At 35.1% G+C, this 17,548-nt stretch overlaps 3 protein-coding genes across 4 annotated transcripts; 2 read left to right on the forward strand and 1 right to left on the reverse strand.

The window, feature by feature from the left end:
• The first annotated feature begins 10,446 nt into the window (after positions 1-10,446).
• LOC101895458 (cysteine and histidine-rich domain-containing protein morgana) lies at positions 10,447-12,297 on the forward strand. Of its 2 annotated transcripts, XM_011292896.3 has the most exons (5): positions 10,447-10,581; positions 10,643-10,752; positions 10,925-11,273; positions 11,332-11,743; positions 11,809-12,297. In XM_011292896.3, the coding sequence occupies exons 1-5, from the start codon at positions 10,493-10,495 to the stop codon at positions 12,070-12,072; spliced, it is 1,224 nt and encodes a 407-aa protein (XP_011291198.2). In that variant the 5' UTR covers positions 10,447-10,492; the 3' UTR covers positions 12,073-12,297. The 2 variants fall into 2 exon arrangements, with proteins under 2 accessions (XP_011291198.2, XP_058983884.1); XM_059127901.1 differs by having other exon boundaries at positions 10,516-10,752.
• LOC101895289 (RWD domain-containing protein 1) lies at positions 12,139-13,208 on the reverse strand. The gene is made up of 2 exons (XM_005175238.3): positions 13,031-13,208; positions 12,139-12,972 (listed from the first exon to the last, which is right to left on the reverse strand). Exons 1-2 carry the CDS (start codon positions 13,104-13,106, stop codon positions 12,314-12,316), a joined length of 735 nt encoding a protein of 244 aa, XP_005175295.1. The 5' UTR covers positions 13,107-13,208; the 3' UTR covers positions 12,139-12,313.
• Positions 13,209-15,234: 2,026 nt separating this feature from the next.
• LOC101895638 (ATP synthase subunit e, mitochondrial) lies at positions 15,235-16,067 on the forward strand. The gene is made up of 2 exons (XM_005175240.4): positions 15,235-15,388; positions 15,521-16,067. Exon 2 carries the CDS (start codon positions 15,570-15,572, stop codon positions 15,816-15,818), a length of 249 nt encoding a protein of 82 aa, XP_005175297.1. The 5' UTR covers positions 15,235-15,388; positions 15,521-15,569; the 3' UTR covers positions 15,819-16,067.
• The last annotated feature ends 1,481 nt before the right edge of the window (positions 16,068-17,548 follow it).

Below are 17,548 nucleotides of genomic sequence, written 5' to 3' on the forward strand. Positions count from 1 at the left end.
CCACGAAACCAGGTCAAGGTGGCACAAGGCCAAAATAATTATATTTAAATGACTAAGAATAATACGAGAACAAATTTTTGTAAAGCATAACCTAATCGGATATTTTCTTGTATCAAAATGTTTATATCGAAAGAGTACCTTATCATCACGGTGCAGTAGCGAGAAGCAGGGGTACGAAAGAACATTGTCATACATAGAAGTATAAAACTGCCCTCAGACACACCAACAGTTGGCCCAACTTGTCACTTTTAAGTTGTATGAAAAAGTTGGTCGGTCTCCTCGCACGTACCAACTTTTCATACAACTGTTGTACCAACTTTTTATTTACAAAGTATTTTTGAAGCGTCAACATGAACTCGGATGCTCTTGCGCTACTTGGAATTGATATAATTTTAGAGGAAGAAGAAGAAAGACAACTACAGAGAAAGAAAAAGCTATAAAATCGCGCATTGACGCTTCCTCCCCTGCTAGCATTTGGAAGATTGTTTTTGAAAAAATCACTTTGGTGAGTCTTCTTCGAGTCCTTTTGGTGACCAAAAAATGATTAACTGACTTGTATGATCGAAAAACGACTAGAAAATGACTCTCTTTAATGAGTGAAAAGAGATCAATTTAATATACAACAACAAAATGTAGGGGAATCGCAAATCAATCATTGAGATGTGCAAAATGTGACCATTTTTCCGTTATTTATTATCGTATTGCGATCATCTAGAGATTGAAAAATGATTAGTCTTAAAAAGATCTTGCAGCTGTTTGAAAAGTGATCAAAATTATGTATTTTTCGATCATATTTTGCACAGATAAGTGCATAAATGCTGCTGGTTTTGTTATGCAAGGGTCATTCTGTTTCTGGACTGACTATCAAAAAGTTGAATTACTGTTCATTTATAAAAAGTGCCTGGAGGCGTCAACAGCAAAAGTGTATAATATTGAAAAGTAAAAAAAATATGAAAAAGTTTTTATTTATTAATTTTTATAAAGGAAATGTCAATTAAGTTACAAAAATAAAAAAGGGTAAAATAAAAACGATGGCAAAAAAGAGGCAGAAAATTTGCAAAAAAAAAGTAGAACTGAATATGAAAAAAAATGAAGAAAATGTCCAGAAACGTGAATTGGTGAAGCAAAATGAGACAGAACTTGATTTGTAAGTTAGAAAATTGGGTATTTGATTGATTAATTCACTACTTTATAAGCTATTAATACTTATATAATTTTTGATAATATATTTCCAGAAAGAGTTTATTGCAAAAACCGAAAGGTTTTTTCAGATAAATTAGCCTGCCAATACAGCTGGAAGGGGACAGGGTAAATCTGAGTGCATTTTATTATTTTATTTAGTTACAGTAATCAAAAGTGAGTTTGTCTTTTTAACACATATAAAGAACTAGTAAAATGGACAGACTTGTACATATTTTATTTCAGATATAAGTCATCTCAAATACTCAAGCAACGACAAGGATATGAACACAATCCTACAAAAACATTTTGTTCACGCTAGAGACCGCGAGATTGCAGTTCCTGATTTTTTATTTTTTTAAATGTTTTTTTCATTTTCTTATTTAATTTTTTACAGTCGCATTTATTGATATTACAGTACAAATTATAATCATAAAAGATGGATTATTTTTATTTTAAATAAATTTTTATATGAACATATATAATTAAATTCTTTTTTTTACGGTACATCCGAATATTTAGAAATCACGTACGTGATTCGTAGAATCGTAAACACTCATATAAGACTCCTAAATGACTCGAATTTAAGACAAAGGGGACTCATAAAAGACTCCTAAATGAGTATACATATGAGTGATATATGACACCTAAAAGACTAATAAATTACTCACTTAAGACTCATAAATGATCAAAAGACTCATAATGAATAAAAAAGACTCGAAAAAGATTCACAAATTAAGCGTCTTAGCGCAATAAATGATTAGAAAACGACTCGAAAAAAACTCGTAGAACGATCAGAAAATGTTCGAAAAAGACTCTTAACTAATCTAGAGGAAGACTCATATGTGATTAATTTAGAAGAGCCGCGGGAGATCACGTTTTTCTCCCGACAACTGAGTCTTTTATGATCAGAAAATGCGCTCATATTCCAGCTTTTTAATCGCGCAACCGGATCAAAAAAGACTCGAATATGATTAAAAGATTCAAAAAATGGTGACTGACTTCGCAATCACTCATTTTTATTTATGTTTTATTTTAGTTTTTTTTTTCTTGTTTTGTTTTATGACTGTGTTTTGTTTTCGTTTCTCTTTCACCAAAGTCAAGACATAAATGAAGAAAACACTGAAGTTGGTACAACTTGCCCTCGCACGCACCAACAGTTGGCCCAACTTACGAAATTATCAAAAAATTTTGATATTTCCAACCAACTTCAACCAACTTTCGAAAAAGTTGTACAACTAGCTCTCAGACGCACCAATAGTTGTACCAACCTGTCACAAGTTGGGCCAACTGTTGGTGTGTCTGAGGGCAGCTTAAAGATGGGACAAGACAGAGTCAAAATATGGCAACCCTGTGAAAATACCTCTGTTGTTATGATATCATAACAACATAGTTACCAATGTTAACTGATTTAAACTGCTATGGCAATATGCATATTTTTGGAAAGGTTTATGGAATAGAATTTTAGAAACAATGTTTTTGGATTTTTGATCCTTTTATTTGTCATCCGGTTCTGTATTTGATGTTTTTATATTAACATGCCTCTGTCGTAAGCTGTTACTCTATTTGTTGTAGACACAAACCATTTTCTCAAAATGCATTTTGTCTAGTCTTTACCATTTTAGGTCTTTGATTGTCCTTCTATCGGGGATTCAATTTTCCTTTCATGTTTGCAATTTATTCTAATTTAAGAAATTTATGAAAAAATATTGTAACATTTTAAGAGTCAATTGAACACAACCAGAGTCTAGTACAGAATCAATTAGTTCCCGATTTTTTGTTTGTTTTCTCAATAAAGCTGCTGTCAGACGATCAGTTTTTTTTACATATGTGCTGTCAAAATTGCCATTTTACCATGGCAGAAGAAGAATACAGGTAGATGCATCAACACTTGGGAACATTGATATGTCAAAAAATGTAATTGTCTTTTCAAACATAAGTAGATTTTTATATGTTCTCTTATACGACGTCATCCGGAGGTTATTATAATTCGTGGTTTTCAACAAATTTTTCAAATTTAAATAATTTTTCATTCAATATTTTCAATTCTAAAATTGGTTTGACAGTTCATTACCCCAGTAGCTGTGTTGATGCGTCTACCTATATTCTTCTACCATGAATTTTACATATGACACATCATTTTTGGATATGTTTTTATACCCTCCACCATAGTATATACCACCTCGAAGTATACATTCATGGTAGAAGAATACAGGTAGATGCATCAGCGCTTGGAAACATTGATATGTCAAAAATTTTGAATGTTTTTTTTTTTTTTTTCAAATATAAGTAGATTTTTAAATGTTTCCTTATACGACGTCATTCGGAGGTTATTATAATACGTGTTTTTCAACAATTTTTACAAATTTAAATAATTTTCATTCAACATTTTCAATTCCAAAACTGATTTGCCAGTCCCAGCAGCTGTGTCGATGCGTCTACCTATATTTTTCTACCATGTATACATTTTTGACCCACCAAGGAGGTGAAAAAACTGCAACCAACTTCAGACCGCTGCCATTTCAAAGCCACTCGTTCGACAGCTGTTAAAATTATTCCAGTGACAGCTCATTATATTGTTTACAAGCGTACAAAAGTATTTTGGTGAGAATTTTCCAGGAAAAAGGTTATTCGTGATGGAATTCAAGCGTGATAGTTTGATTTCTTTATATTTGGCTGGAAAACCACAAGTGGCTATCGTTAGAGCACTTCAGTCAAGGAAGTGGACGGAAGAAAACAACGACATCAGCAGAAAAGGTTCGAAAAGTAAAGAAGCGACTTGATCAAAACCCGCGTCGCAGTGGCCGAAAAATGGCTCGTGAGCTGAACAAATCGCAATATTCGATTCGGCAAATATTGAAAAATGAGCTCGGAGTAAAGCCATTGAAATTTCAAAATTTGCAAGAACTTACACCGCAACAGAAAGGAAATAGACTCAAAAAAGCTAAAGAGTTGTTTCGCTTGGCCCAAAGTGGTGAACTGTCGATTTTTTTTTTTTTTTTTTTTTGAGAAAATATTCGTTTTCAAGCAGTTTGTAAACAAACAAAGAGGTCAGCTGAAAATGTGCACCTTCGGTTGGCCACCAGAACTCAAGCGCCGGCCTCGGTGATGGTGTGGGCCGCCACAACAACCGATGATCTCTTTCCGCTCGTATTAATCGACCGTTGCATCAGAATAAATGCCGAATATTTTTCTGGAGGATGTATTAAAGCCTTGGGCACGCAAACATTTTGGCCGCACACCTTGGACATTCCAACAGGAATCAGCACCATTGCACTCAGCACGTGCCACCTAAGAATGGTTACAAAATGAGGTTCCTCGCTTCATTTCCAGCGCACAATGGTCACCAAAATCTCCGGATACCAATCCGTTGGATTACTGTGTCTGGAGTACTTTGGAAAGCAAGGTTGGCACTAAAAAATATCCAAGTGTCGATCACCTCAAGCAAGCGCTTCACCGGGAATGGGCCAAAATACCGCGAGCAACATTGGGGCAGCATGTGACGGTTTAATTGGCAGTTCAAAGGCCATAATTCGTGCCAAATGTGACCAATTCGAACAAATCTAAACTTATTCTCAAATTTAATGCTATTTCCGTAATGTAAAAATTATGGCGTTTGATTTTGTTGCAGTTTTTTTTTCTCACCCTGTATATACCAATACTCTTCCAGTGGCTAAAGTACTTAGAAGGAACTCCTTTTGTGGATTTTCAGATAATTTTATTTAAAAATTTGGCTACAATCATCAAAATACTGAATATCGGGGGGTACCGTTAGATGGGGGCTATACGATATCGTGGACCGATATGACCCATCTTCGAGCTTGACCTGACTTGAACAGACTGGTCTGTGGAAAATCTATTCGTTTTGAATCTAGAGTGATTACAACAGAAGAAATGATATGGCTAAATCGTTTTAGAATTTTACGCTGATCAAGAATATATAAACTTTGTTATGTCTAAAATTTTTATATCGATGAGTTACAAACAGAATGAGTTACAATACACCGTCCATACTATGTATGGTGGAGGGTATAAAAAGACAAGGATAAATTCGATTTCCATCTTTGCATTTTCGGTAACTTTCCTTGTTCAATTTCACTGCATAGAAAAACGGTTTCCATCACTGATTTGTGTTTAAGCAATGGATTTATAACAAGGCTAGGCAAAGAGTATCCATGGGATATCTGTGTTTTCACCAACACAATTGTAAAAATTAATTGTTTTGAATTTTCTGTCAAATTGGTTTTGGGAGAATATTTAGTTTTGTTCGAGCAGTCGATGAGGAAAATGCTGTCGGATATTTTTACCATAAGAAATATTGGAGCACATAAATATATCTAACTACATAAATATATCTAACTAATATTTCCGAAATTGTAAAAATTACAACTGTAAAGATTTATCCTTTTGATTGATTTCTATTTGACAGAATTTGTATAAGGATTCACATGTTAGGAGTAGGAATTCATTTCATATTGACCGACAAATTATTTGTCCTTCTAAATTAGTAGACATTTTCATATCCCTCGATTTCTATGAAATGACATGTACAGTCTTAGTCAATTTTAGGCAAAATAGAAAGATGTAATGTTTATCATTCTGTTTGTAATTCATAGAAATAATCTTTTAGGACCCAACACAGGATAAAAGAGGACAATTCTACGACTATTTGCGTATGCTTACTTTTTAAAGGGTCAACTTGGATGGTTAGCAAGTTATGTCCGAAATTATTAAACACAAATTTAATCACAACTATTTAAAATTTCAGAAAATATTTTTGGAGGACATTTATATCATATTTTTTTAAATGAATCATAATTTAAATAATTGTTTAAATATAGCTCCGAATTTCTACCAACGAATTGCGATTACAAATTAACGTTAAAAACAAAGCCAACTTAAACAATAAATTGTAAAGTTTGGGGTTGTTTTGAAAAGACAAAATTTATAACAGAAAACTTACAGATAATAAATTATGTCTCTCTGTGTAAGCCGAGGGAAAAAACACTTGCAAAATTTTCCCAACATACCAAATTGACTTGAGAATAATATTTTAATAAGCTTACAAACATAAGCCTAAAGCTTGAGAAAATCTTGAGAATGTATTGAGAAATGTTTGTTTAACAATTATAGAATAATCGAAAAGGAACCCTTATTCATAAGCTTATTCTTGTAATTGCAGAATAAGCTTACGAAAGTAATATTTTATAAAGCTTATTTTTTCAATGGTAAAAAATATTTATTTATTCATTTTTTAATTATTTTACACATTTCATTCATTGATTGCCATCCCAGCTGTCACTGCATCCTGTTGCCTTGATACCTAGATGCTTTCTTTCCCCTTATTTGAGCTTCTGTATCTCCTCCACTTATTCTTCACTTCTGTTGAATTCCTGCAACTTTTTGACGCCTCCATTCTGAAATGAGATTGAAATAATTTATACTACAGATTCCCAGATTTATTATTCATCATTACCTTAGAGTTTCGTCCGGAAATGGGTCCTAAATTCGCGTGATTTTGATTTTAACCAAAGAAAATAATTTTTTGTTGACAATTTTCACAAAAAAAATCAAAACAAATTTGTCAACAAAGGACAGATTTGAGAAAAGTTTGTGCAAAAAAGTGTTTCTCAAGCATTGTTGAAAAATTCTTATGATAAGCTATTTTCATAATATTATTCTCAAGCTGTATTGTATTTTTGGTATGTTGGGTTGGGTTGTTATTTCAAAACACATACAATCACAAAAAAATTTCGAGGCTCTCTGCCTAGCCCTGATTTATAAATTTACAATTTGACAATAAATGGAATATAAAACAAGTAAGCAAAGGCTACAGTCGAGCGGGGCCGACCGTTGAATACCCTACAACACTATAATAAACGATACAGTTTATATAGACGAGATACTCGAAAGAATTCCACAAGATATTGTGACAAATAATAAAAGAAAACCATCAGGTTTCGTTCTCTAATGTTCAAATAATAGCAACTTAAACTAATTTGCTCATTTCCAATTTATTGGTAGATTTTGCACGTAAATGGTCTTCCTAGATCTGGAACCAATATTTCCCAACTACCTATAATCTCTCAGAAGTGGCAAAAGATTAACATTTATTATTGGTTTTTGACTGAAACGCATCTATATGAGATACAGACATTTGACTATATTCTTCAACGAAATCAGCGTTAACGAAATAGTCAGAAGTGCGTCTTTCCTGTATTTGTGAATTCTCCAAAAAGTCACTGGAATGGACATTTTCGTATTTTGTCTACAAAAGTTGGCAAACTATTTCACACATGAATGGATGGCCATCCATCCAAAACTGCCTGGCTTTTGCAATGTCCGGTAACGCCTATTCAAATGTGCATAAGGATCGGGCGATAATTACGACCTGCTGACAATTTTGCAGTTTTTTGGTCCATTGAAAACCCTAAGTATATGGCGATCATCTCCAAAATGAGTAGGCTTCTATTCTGACCCTCATCTTATCTCCATGCAAAATTTCGTAAGGATCGGGCCATAAATGCGATCTGTATATGATATCCTGATATCCTAACTACTTAGTTTTGTTAGCTGTAGAAATATTACCAAATGTTTAATTCAAAATGAAAATATGCCAAAAATATGACAAAATTGAAAAAAATATAAGAAAATTTTACAAAATCAATATTTTCATCTTTAAAGAGATATTTTTATGCGATTTTTTAGACGTTTTTTCTTTCCTGCCAAGAGGCCATTCTGAATTAATGAGAACTGTCGAAATCAGTTCAGCCGTTCTCGACATGTAAGAGATCTTTCAAGCATACCTTCTTTGATAGACATATATATCGCACATATTTTGCTACATATCCGATTTGTTGGATGTTAACATCAATGTAAAGGTCAGAAGTAACCTTGTCATGACTTTGTGATTTCGCCGGGATTTAAAAAATTCACGGTTTAATGAAAAATTTTGAATTTTTTCAACACAAAAGACATGGTCTATTTTACCCGCTAAATATTATCCGATGACCACCCAAATTGGTAGGCTTCTTCCCCGCCCTAAACTCTAGCTACATACGAAATTCCGCGTCGATTGGTCGATAATTGCGACCTGTATAGCTACTGCAAAATCCGACATTTTTTCAGTATTTGGTCCATTTCAACCCCTAAACATTTGGCGATCATCTCCAAAAGAAATAGGGTTCTATTCTGACCCTAACCCCACCTTCGTGCAAAATTTCTTAAGGATCGGGCCATAATTGCGACCTGTAGAGTGATTACAAATTAACATGGACAGACGGACAGACGGACAGACGGACAGACGGACGGACGGACATACATAGCTAGATCGACTCAGCTCGGCGAGCTAGGAAGATCCATATATACTTTCCTATATGGGAAACCAATATTTCGAGGTGTTACATAATTTTTGGCCCAATCAAACTTATAATACCCCCAACACATAGTGTTGTAGGGTATAACAAGTAAGCAAAGGCTACAGTCGAGCGGGGCCGACAGTTGAATACCCTACAACACTATAATAAACCATACAGTTTATATAGGCGAGATACTCGAAAGAATTCCACAAGATATTGTGACAAATAATAAAAGAAAACCATCAGGTTTCGTTCTCTAATTTTCAAATAATAGCAACTTTAACTAATTTGCTCATTTCCAATTCATTGGTAGATGTTGGTCTTCCAAGATCTGGAACTAATATTTCCCAAAGACCTATAACCTCTCAGAAGTGGCAAAAGATTAACATTTATTATTGGTTTTTGACTGAAACGCATCTATATGAGATACATACATTTGACTATATTCTTCAACGAAATCAGCGTTAACGAAATAGTCGGAAGTGCGTCTTTCCTGTATATGTGAATTCTCCAAAAAGTCACCGGAATGGACATTTTCGTATTTTGTCTACAAAAGTTGGCAAACTATTTCACACATTGAATATTTTTGGATGGCCATCCGAAACTGCTTGGCTTTTACAATGTCCGTAACCCCCATTCAAATGTGCATGAGGATCGGGCGATAATTACGACCTGCCGACAATTTTGCAGTTTTTTGGTCCATTTCAACGCCTGGCGATGGCGATCATCTCCAAAAAGAGTAGGCTTCTATTCTGACCCTCATCTTATCCCCATGCAAAATTTCGTAAGGATCGGGCCATAAATGAGATCTGTATATGATATCCTGATATCCTACCTACTTAGTTTTGTTACATGTAGAAATATTACCAAATGTTTAATTCAAAATGAAAATATGCCAAAAATATGACAAAATTGAAAAAATATGAGAAAATTTTACAAAATCAATATTTTCATCTTTAGAGAGATATTTTTATGCGATTTTTCTAGACGTTTTTTCTTTCCTGCCAAGAGGCCATTCTGAATTAATGAGAACTGTCGAAATCAGTTCAGCCGTTCTCGACATATAAGAGATCTTTCAAGCATATCTTCTTTGATAGACATATATATCGCACATATTTTGCTATATATCCGATTTGTTGGATAATAACATCAATGTAAAGGTCAGAAGTAACCTTGTGATGGCTTTGTGATTTCGCCGGGATTTAAAATATTCACGGTTTAATGAAAAATAAATATTATCCGATGACCACCCAAATTAGTATGCTTCTTCCCCGCCCTAAACTCTATCTACATGCGAAATTTCGCGTCGATTGGTCTATAATTGCGACCAGTATAGCTACTGCAAAATCCGACATTTTTTCAGTATTTGGTCCATTTTAACCCCTAAACATTTGGCGATCATCTCTAAAAGCAATAGGGTTCTATTCTGGTCCAAGCCCCACCTACATTCTAAATTTCGTGAAGATTGGGCCATAATTGCGACCTGTAGAGTGATTACAAATTAACATGGACAGACGGACGGACGGACATACATAGCTAGATCGACTCAGCTCGGCGAGCTAGGAAGATCCATATATACTTTCCTATGTGGGAAACCAATATTTCGAGGTGTTACATAATTTTTGGCCCAATCAAACTTATAATACCCGCAACACATAGTGTTGTAGGGTATAAAAATGTAAATATATGATTGCATGACTTTACCTTCTTAATTTTGATATGCAAATAACCAACGAATATTGGCATTAAATCCGATTTTTAATATTTACAAGAACACCTTGTTATTGCGCCAGGATCTTGACTTTTGTCAACGCAGGTGAAATATCCAAAAACCGGCATTTTATCACTTAAAATATTTACTTTACGTTTTGCACACCAGCGGCATGCATTAACTGCGTCGACAGCGAGCGTCTTTCATTGTGTTCAACGTCACGATACAACTCTGTATGAGTTAGATGGAAAAGCAGATTTTCATTCTCATCCCAACAGCTGTTAAACATTGTGCTCATTTTACTACAGGTTCTAGAAATATACGGAATTTCTGGTAAACACCTTTAATTTATAAACACAAATTGAACAAATAAACAACAAAGTTAATTTTGAAGTTACTCTTATTCATCGGAACAGTTGAAAGACAACAAAAAAGCAAGAAAAATGCAGCGCTGCTACAATCGAGGCTGTGGACAAGAGTTCGACCCGGAGAAAAACAATGATGGTAAATAGAAATCAAAACATGACTCCAAATAATCCGAAAAATAATAATTGGATAAGAATAATTTTGTTGCTACGAACACTTCTATTTTGAAAACGACACCTTAATTTTTGATGGATATTTTTTCACTTATCTAGAACTTTCCATGACTCATTGTTGTCTCCTATTTTTACAGAATCATGTCGCCATCATCCAGGAGCCCCATTCTTCCATGACGCTTATAAGGGTTGGTCATGCTGTAACAAAAAATCGGTCGATTTTACCGAATTTTTAAGCATTAAGGGTTGTACATTGTCCAAACATTCAAATATTAAGCCACCGGAGCCTGAGAAACCAAGTAAAGAAGATAAGGATCTTAAAGAAGAAGTAGTCGAGGTAAGGGCACCAATCAAGGAAGCCTTGCCAAGGCCGCCAGTGGAAACAGCAATGACCGCCATAACTGCCACTGTAGCTCCAGCCTTAAAAGAACTTATTGATAACCTTGTCACCAAGGATCCTGCTCAATCGGAAGTCAACGGTACAGAGTAAGTACAAGTACAACCTTAAGTTTTCCAAATATGAATTTGTCACATTTCCTTTCAGCGAAGTTGCCGTTGGAACCAGTTGCAAAAATTCAGGATGTACATATTCATACACGGGTACATCTACCGATAATGGAACATGCCAGTATCATTCTGGTGTACCAATCTTTCACGAAGGCATGAAATATTGGTCTTGTTGCCAAAGAAAAACTTCGGATTTTGCTGTATTTATGGCACAACAAGGTTGTGTTAACGGCCAGCACAAATGGGTGAAGGACAACGATGATAAGCGAGTTGTACAGTGTCGTTACGATTGGCATCAAACAGCAACGAATGTCATTGTATCCATATATGCAAAGAAATATCATTATGCCAAGAGCACGGTAGAAGTGAATCCTATACGTTTGCATGCCATCCTAGTATTTCCAGACCAAGAAAACGCTAAATTTGAGTTGGATTTGGAATTGAGAGGAGTAAGTCTCACTAAAAACGAAACATAAAATTCTGTAAAAAGTAACAAAATTGGTGTATTTTTCAGATAATAAATGTGGAGAAAACCACTGCTCATATGTATGGTACCAAACTTGAAATAACCATGCCTAAAGCGGAGCCCGGTTCGTGGGCAAAATTGGATTTCCCCCGTGAAAAACTGCCACCTCCAGTAAAACCAGGCCAACCACTGCCGCAGAAGACATCTGCAGCAACAGACTCGGATGATGAGTTTAATTTAGATGACATTGAATCTGTTTCACATGGTGTGACGTTAACAGAATTGGCCTCAAAAAAACCTGATCTGGACTGATTCAACTCTCCAGTAACCAACCACCACATTATCGCCCAGAAACAAACACAAACACATCCTTGAATATAAATGTTGTACAATTCCTGTGTATTTTTTCTCATTCTTCTGTAATCTTTTAAGATTTAGTGTACTTTTCAAATTTTTATGCATTTCTATTAAGCAAACCCATTTTCATTAATTTTATATGTATAAAAAATATAACATAAATCCTAAATAACACTCACAGCTACTGCGTTTTATTTTAGTCGCTTTCATCGCCGGGCACCCAATCTTCATCATCATCGTCGTCATCATCCAAGTCAATGTCATCGATGGCTTGGAACAAACTTTCGTCGATCTTGACATTTTCGATGCTATCACCGGCTTCCATGAGAAATTTAATATCGGAATCGTTAAGGGTGTTATCGCGCATAAACAGCTCCCGGCCAGTAAGTTTCTTGTTATCGTTCGATTTCTCCCGTTTGGCAGCAATACCCATGCTCTCCTCGAATTCCATTTTCCACTTCATAAATGTTTCCACGGTCACACGTGTTCCCTCGAAACGTTTACGTTCTGCTTCCTCAGCTTCGAGTAGACGGCGTTCGCGTTCATCCTCTTCGGCCTTCTTAAAATCATCCCAGCGTTCATTTAACCATTCCTGAGCGGTACTAACCAAAGTGAAAATCATTTCCATGCCGATGTTTTCCTCGATTGTAGATTTCAGATGTTCCAACATACGTTGTTCGTAGTCTTCCTGAAAATTGACAGGTTCATCGACTTCAACAACAGGAGCTTCATCGGGGTATGTTGGAGTGTAGGTGAAGACCAAATAACAACTCAAGCCATTCTCTTGTGTCTCCTTGTTAAATTCTTCGGTGGCTATGGGTATTTGAAACTTGTGGAATGGCTCCTTTTCCAAAACTGCAAAAGAATTCAATGTTAATCGGGACTTTATATTTATGGGCTAGATCGATCTTACTCTGCATGTCTCCGCAGTATATGGAGTCCAAAGCTTCAATTTCATTGTTTTGATCTTCTTGATAGTTCCTACTCATTGTGGAAATAATTAAATAAAAACTAAACCAGACCAGCAGCAACCAATTGCAAAAATTCCGTGGCGAAATGCAGCTGTTTTGTTTGTTTTGAGGTTATACGAACTGTCAACATATAAACAAAAGTCAGAACAGGGATGCCAGACTGACCTCAACGAGAACTTGTCTCTTGTATTTTTTTCCAAGAGTTTTCTGAGGTCACCGAGTCAGCCCAAACCATGGCAGAAGAATACAGGTAGATGCATCAACGCTTGGGAGCATTGAAATGTCAAAAAAATTTAAACGTTTTTTGAAATATCAGTAGATTTTTAAATATTTTCTTATACGACGTCATTCGGAGGTTATTATACTTCGAGATTTTTAACAATCTTTACAAATTTAAATAATTTTTCATTCAACATTTTCAATTCCAAAATTGGTTTGACAGTTCATTGTCACAGCAGCTGTGTCGATGCGTCTACCTATATTCTTCTACCATGGCCCAAACTAATGCTCTATTGTAGAACTTCAAGAATGTTAACCTTTTTACAACGATTCATGGTAGAAGAATACAGGTAGATGCATCAACGCTTGGGAATATTGATATGTCAACAAATTTTAAGTGTTTTTTCGAATATAAGTAGATTTTTATATGTTTTCTTTTACAACGTCATTCGGAGTTGATTATAATTCGCGTTTTTCAACAATTTTTACAAATGTATAGTTATTGTTGACGTTTGATCAATATATTTTTTCTGGTTTTTCGTTTGTCTTGAAGTCCGAAGTTAAAAAAAAAAACAGACGAATTTGTTTTTTTATATTGTAATTTATTTTTCCGATATTTCGACTATTTTCGATAGTCATCATCAGGGACTAGGTATATTAATGTAAAATTATAAGGGAAAACGACGGCAGGATTTGAGTGCGGTTGTGGCATCCCTCTAAGATATGTCACATAATATGCCATGCCAAGAATTCAAGTTGCTTAGGTACATACAGGGTGAGATGAAAAAGAGATATGATAGTGTGATTTTTTTATATTTCGCTGGAAAATGACAAGTGGCTATCGTTAGAGCACTCCAGCATACTGGTAGCTTAGCCCGAAGTCACGGAAGTGAACAGAAGAAAACAGCAATATCAGCAGAAATGTTTAGAAAAATAAAGAAGTGACTTGATCAAAACACGCGTCGCAGTGGCCGACATATGGCTTTTAAGCCGAACATATCGTTATTTTCTATTCCGAAATATTGAAAAACGAGCTCGGAGTAAAGCCATAGAAATTCCAAAAAGTGCAAGAACTTACACCGCAACAGAAAGAAAACAGACTCAAAAGAGCTAAAGACTTACTTCGCTTGGCCGAAAGTGGTGAACTGAGGAATTTGGTTTTCTCCGATGAGAAAACATTCGTTGTCCAACAGTTGAAAACAAACAAAATTGTCGTGTTTACTTGCCTAAGAGGTCAGCTGAAAATGTGCACCTTCGGTTGGCCAGCAGAATTCAAGCGCCGTATGGTGTGGCCCGCCATAACAGCCGATGGTCGCCCTCAATATAAAAGGTTGCTCAACTTCAAATAAACTAAAAGAAACAGAGTTGCATAACTCGGTGCTGGAGTATTATAGTATCAAATAGACTTTCAAATATGCAACAGTTGGTTTTGTTTATTTTTAATTTTTTTTTACAAAATTCTTTTATTGGGCGAAACAAGAATGGAATTTCGGGGTTACTCCACAAAATGTAATCTTAAATTTTAGGACAATACACTTTTAACACAAAATTGTACAATTTGTTACCCATTTCGTCGAAAATTTGCATTTATTTTGCAACAAATTATTATTTCAAATTATTGTATTTTTTTATTCAAAATATGGCTTCTACCATCTAATAATTCTACCATGAGTGGCAAAAGAAAACATATATATTTATTGTACCATGAACGGTTGAAGAATACATGTATATGCATCAACGCTTGGGAACACTGATATGTCAAAAATGTTTAAGAGCTTCTTCAAAAAATAGTTGATTTGTACATGTTTTCATATCCTACGTTAAACGGAGGTTTTTTTAGCAAATTTTTTTAATGTCAACTCAACTAATTTTTGTTTTTTGAACATAAACCAATGTAAGCCGAAACTACGTTGGGTTACGTTACGTTACGAACGACTAACCTGCTCTTATTTTTTTCTCTTTTCATTGACATTTGGTGTGTAGCCGTCTGTTTTGACAATTTCATTTTGACATAATTTAAGGTTAGAAAATTTTAACATCTCTTGTGAACTTGGTTTTCTTGTGCAAAATTAAGCAAGCAGGTAATTTTCTGTAACAAAATTCATAAATTTTCGATGAAAATAAAAGTTAATTTGCTAAATTATCAAAACAAATGTGTTATTTGAATGCGTTCGTAACCAATCTAATCAAGAACGTTTTCTTTATTTTTACAGATTTTCTCTACTGACACCTCGGTTGCCGCGCATTACATAACTTGCAAAAATGTCTCAAGCTCCAGTCCGTGTATCTCCCTTGATCAAATTCTTCAGATGGTCTTTGTTGACTGTCGGCGTTGGCTACGGTGCCTTCCACCAGAACCGTTTGTCCAAGAAGGAGGAGAAGGTTCGTGAAATCGAAGCCCAAAAGAAGGCTGTTCGTGATGCCAAATTGGCCGAGGAGAAGAAAATCAGTGCCGCCGCTGAGATGCGTGCCCTGGAGGAATTGAGCAAACCAACTCCCAAGAAGGCATAAGCTCAGAGGAGCAACAAGTTCATTGTACATTTAGTTATATCTAATTAAAACAAAACAACATCAAAACGACATCATTTGGATTCAAAATCTATTTAGATGGTGTTTATCAATGTTTCGAGTGTGGTGACTACGGTGGATTCCAATTGGGGTTTTTCTTTCTTTTGATAATTTTTAGTTGCTTAAAGTGATGTTTTGTCTAAGAAAACCATTAAATCGGTCCCTCTTGTGGAAGTTGTAACAATAAAACGATATGATTGGTGTTTGTATTAAAGCAAGGCTCAATAGTGTGTTGTGGATACATATAACGCTGTACGTGTGTTCCAATGGTGCAACAAGAACATTTATTTATTTTCCAAAACAAATTTAATAACGAATACATCATACAAAGTAGCACTAACTTTTCATAACAAGTGATATAATAGATGCGTGATTTCTGACTAGGTATAGCCTTTTCTTCCACCACATTTGGATTTAATAGATTTGGAAGTTCCTCAATGCTCAATAGCTATTACAAAATCCTGGAGAGATAAGCTGAGGGTATGAATTAAATTAATTTTTTGAAGCCAAACCTTAAATCCATTGATACATTTATATATGAAGTATCTGCTGTTATTTCTTGTATTGAGCATATTTACCTTGAGTGTTACGTTTAGAGACCGAAATCGTTGAATATTCCTCTCTAGCCAATGATATTGGTTTCCATTAATTATCTACAATTTATCTATATCAACAACAGTTTAATGGTCATATTGACTTGGAATTTCACTCTGACCAATTCCACCTTGCAACAGCCAATTGGGGTGGAAATTCTAAGTGGAGCTAATAGTTTTCGGAGAACAAAATGCTACTATGGTTTTGTGTTCCCAGGCCAAAAATTAACAATACATATTGGGCCTCAAATATTTTTCACTATTCTTCGCAAAATTTTATATAAATGGGTTATCTGAAATATCAATCATTTGTACAAAATATGGGTCACGTCGGTTTACGTTTAGGTATACTCTATACAAAGCATACCCCGATTTCAAGTATTTTTTTCCTTTTTAGACATACATGGTGATATAAAAAACTACAACAAAGTCAAACGCCATAATTATTTTTTTTAATTTTATTAAATGAAAGCAAAAAATGTCGAAAATAGTATCAAATTTAAGAATAAGTTTAGATTAGTTTCAATTGGTCACCTTAGGCACGAATTATGGCCTTCAAACGGCCAATGAAACCGTAACACGCTGCCTGAATGTTGCTCTGCGGTATTTTGGCCCATTCCCGGCAAAGCGCTTGCTTGAGGTGATCGACACTTTGGTATTTTTTAGTGCCAACCTTACTTTTCAAAATATTCCAGACACAGAGAAACCTCATTTTGTAACAATTCTTGGGTGGTATGGTGGTTGGAATGTCCAAGGTCTGCGGCCAAAATGTTTGAGTGCCCAAGGCTTTAATACACTCTCCAGAATATTTTCGCGATAATATTCGACATTTATTCTGATGCCACGGTGGATTAATGCGAGCGGAGAGCGACCATCGGCTGTTATGGCGGCCGGCGCTTGAGTTCTGGTGGCCAACCGAAGGTGCACATTTTCAGCTGACCTCATTGGCAAGTAAACACCATCATTTTGTTTGTTTACAAACTGCTGGACAACGAATGTTTCCTCATGGGAGAAAACCAAATTCCTCAGTTCACACTTTCGAGCAAGCCAAGAAACTTTTTAGCTCTTTTGAGTCTATTT

The sequence above is a fragment of the Musca domestica genome, unplaced genomic scaffold, assembly GCF_030504385.1.
Source record: "Musca domestica strain aabys unplaced genomic scaffold, Musca_domestica.polishedcontigs.V.1.1 485, whole genome shotgun sequence".
NCBI lineage: Eukaryota > Metazoa > Arthropoda > Insecta > Diptera > Muscidae > Musca > Musca domestica.